Source organism: Cornus florida, unplaced genomic scaffold, assembly GCF_030987335.1.
Source record: "Cornus florida cultivar Cherokee Brave unplaced genomic scaffold, ASM3098733v1 CherokeeBrave_3.0.0_Hap2_Chr07, whole genome shotgun sequence".
Classification (NCBI taxonomy): Eukaryota; Viridiplantae; Streptophyta; class Magnoliopsida; order Cornales; family Cornaceae; genus Cornus; species Cornus florida.
The window spans coordinates 63,161,832-63,170,459 of record NW_026775577.1 but is presented as its reverse complement, the minus strand read 5'-3'; the positions used below and the strand labels follow the sequence as shown (position 1 = coordinate 63,170,459).

The 8,628-nt window shown below is 35.3% G+C and overlaps 1 protein-coding gene across 1 annotated transcript; it reads left to right on the top strand.

Annotated features, from left to right (window-relative positions):
- Nucleotides 1-248: 248 nt before the first annotated feature.
- Nucleotides 249-8,288, top strand: LOC132267265 (protein CPR-5). Its single transcript, XM_059768384.1, has 5 exons — nt 249-711; nt 3,905-3,961; nt 4,380-4,415; nt 5,153-5,881; nt 7,429-8,288. The coding sequence occupies exons 1-5, from the start codon at nt 304-306 to the stop codon at nt 7,963-7,965; spliced, it is 1,767 nt and encodes a 588-aa protein (XP_059624367.1). The 5' UTR covers nt 249-303; the 3' UTR covers nt 7,966-8,288.
- The last annotated feature ends 340 nt before the right edge of the window (nt 8,289-8,628 follow it).

Genomic DNA, 8,628 nt, shown 5'->3' with positions numbered 1-8,628 from the left:
TTAAATTCAGGGAAAGCCGACTCCAAATAGTGCATTTTTTTCATTTATATATATATTTTTAGCACTCTAAATTCTAATTTGACACGGACTCGTACTTTACCCCAAATTCAATGTAAAAAAAAAGCTACTTGCTTTAAAAAGAACAAACCGATCTGATTTGTGACTAATGACTAATGAGGCCCCCCCCCCCCCCCCCCTTCGATATATATAATATATATCTTATAAACTATTTGTTTCTCTCTAAAAACACAAAAATATTTGAAATTATACCTTCCCAGTCCCTTCCCACCCCTTCGACAGGCGATGGACGACCCTTCACCCTCCCTGCAAAGTCTCCAATCATCCCCGCCCATCGCCGCCACACAAACTGACCACCCACCAATCGCCGCCGTCGATCAAACCTCCAACTCTCCCAATCCAACGGTCGAATCACCTCGCCTTTCAAAGTCCACCATCGACGCTGGAAAACCCACCGTCATGAAAAAGAAGAAGAAGAAGCAAAAACCACACATTGTGGACGGCTCTGATTTGCCACCGTCGTCCTCGTCATCCTCATGTTGTTGTTCTTCGCATTCGACACAGAGAGGTTTTCGAATTTCGAGTACCCGACGAAACCCTAGAGTTTTGATCGGTTCGGTTCGACAGAGAGAGAGCGATGTCGAGGCGATTGCACTTCCACTTGGAATGTCGATTGCGGCCGTTGTTGCTCAGGTTCGATCTGTTTGTTACTTATAAGCAAATACATAATGTTGGTGTTTTGTTTTTCATATATAGTCGTGAAATTTTCAAACTCTGCTTCTTTGTTTTGATTTTTTTTTCTCTCTCAAAAATCGAGAATCGGGGAATTAATGTTATTGCTCAAAAGGTGATTACTTTTATCTTAATTTCATTAAGAAAATTGTGAAACCAAATAAAGATGATTTTTTTTTTTGGTAAAATATACCAGACTGCCACAGGATTTGGGGGGTTCTGTGGCCAATTTTGATCAGGGTAGCCTATTGTAGTTTTGGGTAGTAAATTTTATTTCTATGATTTTAGACCGATACGTTACTTGAAAGGAAACAAGTGTAAAAATCACATTACATTATACCCTCATAGCAAGTTTGTTTGCCAATTGCCACTTTCCTCATATCAAGGATGTTTGCGAATTGCCACTTTCCTCATAGCAAGGATGTTTGCCAATTGCCACTTTGCTCGTAGCAATATCACATTACATTACCCCCCTCATAGCAAGTTTTATTGCCAATTGCCACTATCCTCGCAGCAACAATGTTTACCAATTGCCACCTTGTTATTAATATTAGGATGTGCATTTGATTTTTGCTACATGGCCGTCTATTCCCCTTAATGTTCCTTAACACGCCCCAACATGGTATGTTAATGGGATATATATAACATATTTTAGAGCGGTGGACTGAAAAATTCCATTGATTAAAAGGGTCAATATTGAAATACATAATGAAATTTTTTCTAGTCTTTAAATTTTTGGATATTGAAATATTGAAATACATAATGACAGTTTATATTATGGTTTTATGGAGTTGAAGAAAATCTATGAGTTGAAGCAAATTCATGAGTCTTCCTTGTTGTAGTTTTGATTTCACAGGGGCATTGATGAAGTTAGTTGGAGACCAATCATTCAATGTTACCAAGGAAGATAGATGCCTAGAATATTGAAGATAGAAGTAGAACCACTTGCTCTTAGGAGCTTTTAATGCTTGGTGCTTGTTCTAAGATTATTCATATGGAAGGCATTTGCTCTTAGGAGGTTTTAATGCTTGGCGCGTGTTGTAAGATTATCCATATGGAAAATTCAATATTTAATTAAAGATCTGCTTTGAAAAGTTCATTAGTAAGGACAAAGTGTTTAGTTTTTCTTGCACCTCATGTGTTTAAACTGTTACATAGACATATTTATGATGGTCTTGGTGTTTTTTCCGGTTAGATGTGGGTTTTAGTATTGGACCTCCTTGAATTTCAAATATGAAAGTAATTGGACTAGACTTGGTTTCACCTAAATGCAATCGAAGGTTAGATACAGGTATATAGACGCATCGTATATATTTAAAATTTAAATATGTTATCTAATAGTTTAATAAACGGTGAAATTATTCTTTTAGGATTTACTCCATTAGAATTTAAATGAAATAGAAATGTGGTGAAAATGGGTTTTCTTGAATTCTTTCCTGCTATAAGATTCAAGTTCATTTCTTCCCCCCCCAACCCCCCCCCCCCCCCCCCCCCCCCCCCCCCCCCTTCTCTCCTTTTCCATTGCTTAATCACATGTAGTTGATAAGGGGATGCCTGATTTAGGCTTGTGTATAGGAGTATTGGACACATATCCTATACTCATAGTCTCATACTCATGTTTTGTGATGGTGAGGGGAATAAGAGAGTACACGTAATTCAGGTTTCGGAATCCGCATTAATAGTCCATTTGTGAGAGTACCCCATAACGTACTTAGATGTTTTCAATAAAACTAGAAATTGAACACTATAAAGTTTTAGTGTTAGATTAATATCCTGAATATTTTGAAAGATGAATTTGTAGAATTAAAAAAAAAAAAGGGGTATTCTTGTCAGTCCATATTGTGTTATAAGCATTCAGTACTTAGTGATATTCTTTACTTGAAGTTCATAGCTATTTGTAAGTAAACTTTTCATTTCAAGCGATAACTGATACACCAAATATCAAATGCACCTAAGAGAGAAACCATTGAAAATTTTAGTTTCGAACATTTAATTGGGTTATTAAACGACACCTTAATCAAACATTCCAACCTCTAAAAATTGCTCATAGACTTAACTGTGAAGCAAGATAATCAGCCTTACTAGACTCTCATGGCCAAGACTTAAGAAACGGGATAGGAAAAGGATTATTTCTGGACCCTGTACAAGCTACCACCATCCACTTAACTTCCAATTAAAAATTGCTGTTAGTCTTCATTGTGAAGCAAGCTGATTAGCTTGCTAGACTTGCATGACCAGTTGGTCCCTATACAAGCTACCATTATTTAATGGCTTTGGAGAGAGATAATTTACAATAGGCCAGTTAACATCCTATTACATTAGTCTGCTCGCTGCCTTTAATTTTGGCATATTATTCAGTAAATGCATTAATTGGAAGATAGAATTAGAATATTTTATGATCTAATGAAATAAGGAAATTGTTAGATTAGAATTGTTATAAATACATTCAAAATATCTGAATATTCCACTAAATGAATTTGCTGGCTCGGGGATATGTGATGACAGCTGAATCCAAATTTGACTTTTACTTGTTAACTTCTTTTTTTCTTTTTTTTTTTTAAAAAAAAATAATAAAAAAAAACTATGATAACATGCATATTTTTAAGGATATGGAGTTGTTTATACTTTCAAGTTCCAGGATATAAAGCTACAAAATTCGAATTTATAACTTTTAGATCATCTTCTAGAGTCTTTTTTTTTTTTTTTTTCAATTTTATTTTTATAAGTACTTAACTTGTTAAAAGGAGTTTAGCTTTTGCCCATTGGCGCTTTTATTTATTCCGTTTTCCCAAATAACATATTCATAGTTATTCTAATTTTTACATTTTCTTTTCTGAATTAGTGAATTACATAAGTGTGAAGGCTCAAAGCATGTGTCAAGTTTAAAATATGATTTAAGGATTACTGTAATGTCAAAGGCCAAGGCTGAAGACTTTTTTTTCTTGTGCCCTGCCTGGGTACAAGCCTCCCTGCATTAGCTTCAAAAATATTTTGGACAATTCTTCTCAAATTATCATGTGACCTTTCAAGTAACCTCTGTGAAATGATATTTTAGCAACACCCTGTGAAACTTCTCATGATTCTGTTTGCTCCTTCTAAATTAGCATTATGTATTTTTTGGTTGATAATATGGATGCTGTGCATGTTGTTACAGGTCCTGGAAAAGACAGATGCAACTGGGGAAAGGATGTCTGTACATCATCTTTCTAGGGTACTTCTTATATCCTCTTTTAAGACCAACATGTGTAGTAAAATTTTGCTTCCCATAAATGGATCTATGCATTCATACAGCATGTTTCTCCATCAATATATTTTATTTTTCCTTGACACATGTCTTTTCGCATAAATTTGATTGTTGTACATTTTTATGGACCCTACACATCTACTGCCTGTCTGGACAACAGAGAGGTTAGATGGTTGAAATTATCCATCGCTGGTAACCATTCAGCCATGCATCATCCAGATGTTGCTCCAATTGGATTGATGAAACATTAGGCACGTTGAGGTGATGCCCGCCATTAACAGTGGGGGTTGCAACTTTATATATTTCTTCCACTCATTTTTGTCATTTAGCTTTTTTGTGATAAGAATGGATTATGATTGATTTAAATTTATCTACTTGCTTGCAGATCTGCAGTTTGGCTGTCAGAGAATCTTTAGCCAATGTAAGCCATACCATAAACTGTTTCATCCATTCACTCTGGATGTTAAGTTTCTTCTAGGAAGCACGGACACGCCAAAATGGGCAAAGAATCCGTGTCCGGCACGTGTCGGACACGCCCCGACACGTGTCGGACACACCAAAACACGTGTCTGGAATTTTTTATTTTTTAAAATTTTCGGACACGGCACGCACACTCCGCGGACACGCGTCCGACATGCCATGGGTGTGTGTCCGACAAGCGTGTCTTATTTTCGGGGGTCTAAAAGATAATTTTTGAAAGAAAATTGGGTTAAAGTATAAATATGTGAAGTTAATTAACAACTTTTACTCACTTATGTGGTCAATACATAATAATTTTAAACTTGTAAGGTTAATATGCAATTTTAGACAAAACAAATAGATATTTAAGGGCAGTCATTACACTATTACAGTAGATGAGTTATGATTTGTGTAATTTTTTCATTATGAGGTTGATGAAAAATAGTTACACTCAGTAATTTTTAAAGTACTACATCATATATAATATATATATATATACTATTCGCCATGTCCCCGCCGTGTCCGTGTCCTAATTTTTTGGGATTTGCCGTGTCCGTGTCGTGTCGTATCCGTGTCCCGTATCCGTGTCCGTGCTTCTTAGAGTTTCTTCTTGTAACTCAGCAATATTTAACGTATTCACATGTTTAAAGCAATAAATTGTGCAATTGTGTTTTGATTGCTTATATACGTAAAAAACAGGTTTTTGGGGACAAGTTTGACTGTTTTGTGAGGAACTTTGAAAAATCATTTCGGAGCACTTTGATGACTCTGAGATTAATCAATGAATCTTCTCAAAGCGAAGGAGGAGAGCTTCTGAGACATTTAAGGAAAGAAAATTATTGTTCACATGTGAGTCCACCAATGTCTCTCAACACAGAAGGAGATTCTGCATGCAATTCTGGTGTAAAAGATTGTCAGTCAGAAGCAGTTCCACACGCTATCAGCACTCAAGAAGGCTGCGGCACTCTCGAAGAGACCGAAGAGAATATTCATCCAGATTTGTTGAACCGGGAACTTGCCTTGCTTGATGGACAAAGAAATCAACAGTTGACGTGTGTTTCTCCAAGCACACTACAGTCCGTTATGAGTCAGTCCGTGATTGAACAAGCCCGCTCAAACTACTTCAAGAGAATTGAGATCAGTCTTAGCATGAAAAAGCTGAAACTTAAAGAAGAACAGCTCTCTCTTAAAACTGATTCAAATCTTTTGGAGAGGTTTAAATTATCATTGGGTATTTCAAATGCATCCTTTAAAGCTGAAAAATTCAAAAATCAACTGGAAGACACCAGACATGCTGAGCTGCTTAGAACGTGCATGGACTGTCTCGTTGCTGGTTTGTTTGTCATGTTGGGATCCCTTGCATATGGAGCTTACGTTTACTCGCCCAAAAGGATTACTGAAGCTACTGTATCCTGTACACCTACCATGGTAAGGATTGTGTTTTAATATTGGCTAGATCTAATCATCATTTAGATTTGAGGTAATGCAAACTGTTTGACTTCTTTAGGATCAATTGCCTTGTTTCCTTTGCGACATGATTTGATAATCAAAAGAGACCATTCCCCAGTGTTGGACTTTTGACTTCATTTGCATGAAGTGGCTGCTAGTAAACTTTAACCCACTTGTGCACCTTGGTAGCCTGAGCTCTTATAATTCACAACCCTTATTAAATATTTCCTAGAAAATGCTTTGCTAATTAGATCAATATTCCCTTATTTTCATTGAGTGGATTGTTGTAACAGTTCTATGAGCAATCCCCTTTTTCAAGTTAATATTCATTATATAGCAGTAGGGTTATTCTGTTTTTTGCTTTGAATTAGCCCATAATGGAGTTAAGTTTTCTCTGTAAACAGGTAGGGTCTGTTTGGTTTAAATGGAAACTTCAAATGGAAATTGAAAGTTAAAGAAAGTGAAGTGAATGAAACGAAAATCTATTTTATAATGAAAATCAATTTTCAAGCATGCATTTGGTTAGCATGAAAATTCTTCTAGAAAGTTGTGGATATTACCATTTCCATGGTTTGAATAGCATGAAAGAAAATATTGTTGTTTACCTGAATTGTCCTTTTGTTTTTTTAGGTCTAATAAATTTGTCTTCAATAGATATATTTGGTCCTTTTTATAAAAAAATATAAGTAATAAAGAATCTAAAAAAATTGTTTTTTAGGACATTTAGAGAGATGGATTATTCCATTCTTATAAAAAGTTATGTATAAACACATTTTATTTAGAGAGATGAAAAGAAAGAGCATAATTTGTAAGCTTACATAACTTCCCCAAGGAAGCAAGATTTTCCAGTGTTTCTCGTAGAAAAAATCATGGAAAAGTTTAGTGGTTATGGAAAACTTCTTTCCCTCAAAAATTTCCTTTTTATGCTATCTTAACTTCTAAAATTTTAAAAAATAATAAAAGTAGAAATAAAATAACTAATTTTCCTTCACTTTTCACTATTTTCTATCTAACCAAACCAAACATAGAAAATTATTGAAACAATAGGACGGAGGAATATTTTTGCCTGAATTGTTGTCTCTCTTAGTCCTCGGAGTTTGGCATTGTTTTAAGATTTTCTTACCACAGAATCTTGTTTCTAGGCTTAAAGTTCAATACAATGATTTCTCACATCTTTAAAAATCCAAAATGCTGATGGTAGCACGGACTACAACCAAAAAAAATTTAAATGTATATTTACCAGGATAATGCTAACTTCTTTTAAATGGCTTCTCTCTTTTTTCTTTTTTGGTTTTAATGTTTGATAATTTACACTATGTTTGTATATACATACTGTTGTTTGAGATTTGAAGAAAAAGTCACTTTCTGAATGGGTTTGCGCTTAGCTGCAGAAGTTGTGGCTGGTGCAGCTGCTTCTATTATTATACACTAGTAATGGATGATTAGTTGATACTCTGGCTGCTTTACTCCAATTTGCTTTCTTTTTCTATTAGGAAATGTGTTTTGATGTCTTGCTTCTGTTTCAGGAGTCCAAGTCGTCCTGGTGGATCCCAAAACCAATGGCATCTGTCAGTTCGGGATTCCAGGTTTTAAGTTGTCAGGCTCAAGTTGTAAGTCGCATGCTGTTTGGTATGTTAATGATCTTGGCAATTGCTTATTTGCTGATCCAGCGTTCAGGAACTTCACAACAGACGATGCCGGTTACTTTCATAGTCTTGCTATTAGGAGGGGCATGTGGTTTTGCAGGCAAAATCTGCATAGACACATTGGGGGGCAGTGGATATCATTGGCTCGTATATTGGGAGGCTCTATGCTTGCTGCACTTCTTTTCAAATGTTTTTATTTCAATTTTGTTTCTTTTTCTCAATGGTCCCATCGCTGTGTCTCCTGGGGCGAAGGGCGATACAATATTTCCATACTGGATCAGGCGATTTCTGTTCTATACAACTGTGCTTCTGTTACTGCCGTTGGCATGTGGTCTTGTGCCTTTCGCTAGCCTTGTGGAATGGAAGGATCACTTTTTTTCATTGATCATAGATTATTTGCCGAGTATGGATGATTGATTCCGGATGTTGGAATGCTGAGAAGAGCACTGCTGTTTTATTCAATAAGCCATGGCTAATGTATCGAGTATTGAGTTGTGTAATGTAATCATATTTATTTGTTTGGCCGAAGCAAGCCTGTCGGTTTAGGTGGCTTATTTATTTTGTGTTGTCTTTCTCATTCTGCTTCCAGTGCAGTTAAGAGTTTTTTTGTATGAAAAAAGGTTGGATTTGAGTCTTGTACCATTACCATTTATCTGTATTGTAACATTAAGTTGTACTCTAGCTGTTTTGCGTTAACTAAGTTATAAATTATGGAAGTGAACTTTTGTGTTCTTTTGTCATATTTCATTGTTTGTTGAGAAGAGGGTACTAATGAGATGGTAAGTATATATATATATATATATATATATATATATATATATATATATATATTTTTACATTATGCTGAAACGAGTTATTCACGTTTGAATGTTAAACGAGTTAATCCAATCGTCCGTGGATTGCCTGATCATGTAAAACTAGTTGTACTAGTGTATGATTTGCAAATTGTTAACGACTATTTACTTTAAAAGTTTAAGCTATTAGAGAGAGTGTAACTTTAATGTTTAAATCCCTCAACCTGTCTCCCTAACGTGTGGTTTTTTTTTTTTTTGTTTCAAATGTGTTTTTCAATTTTAATTA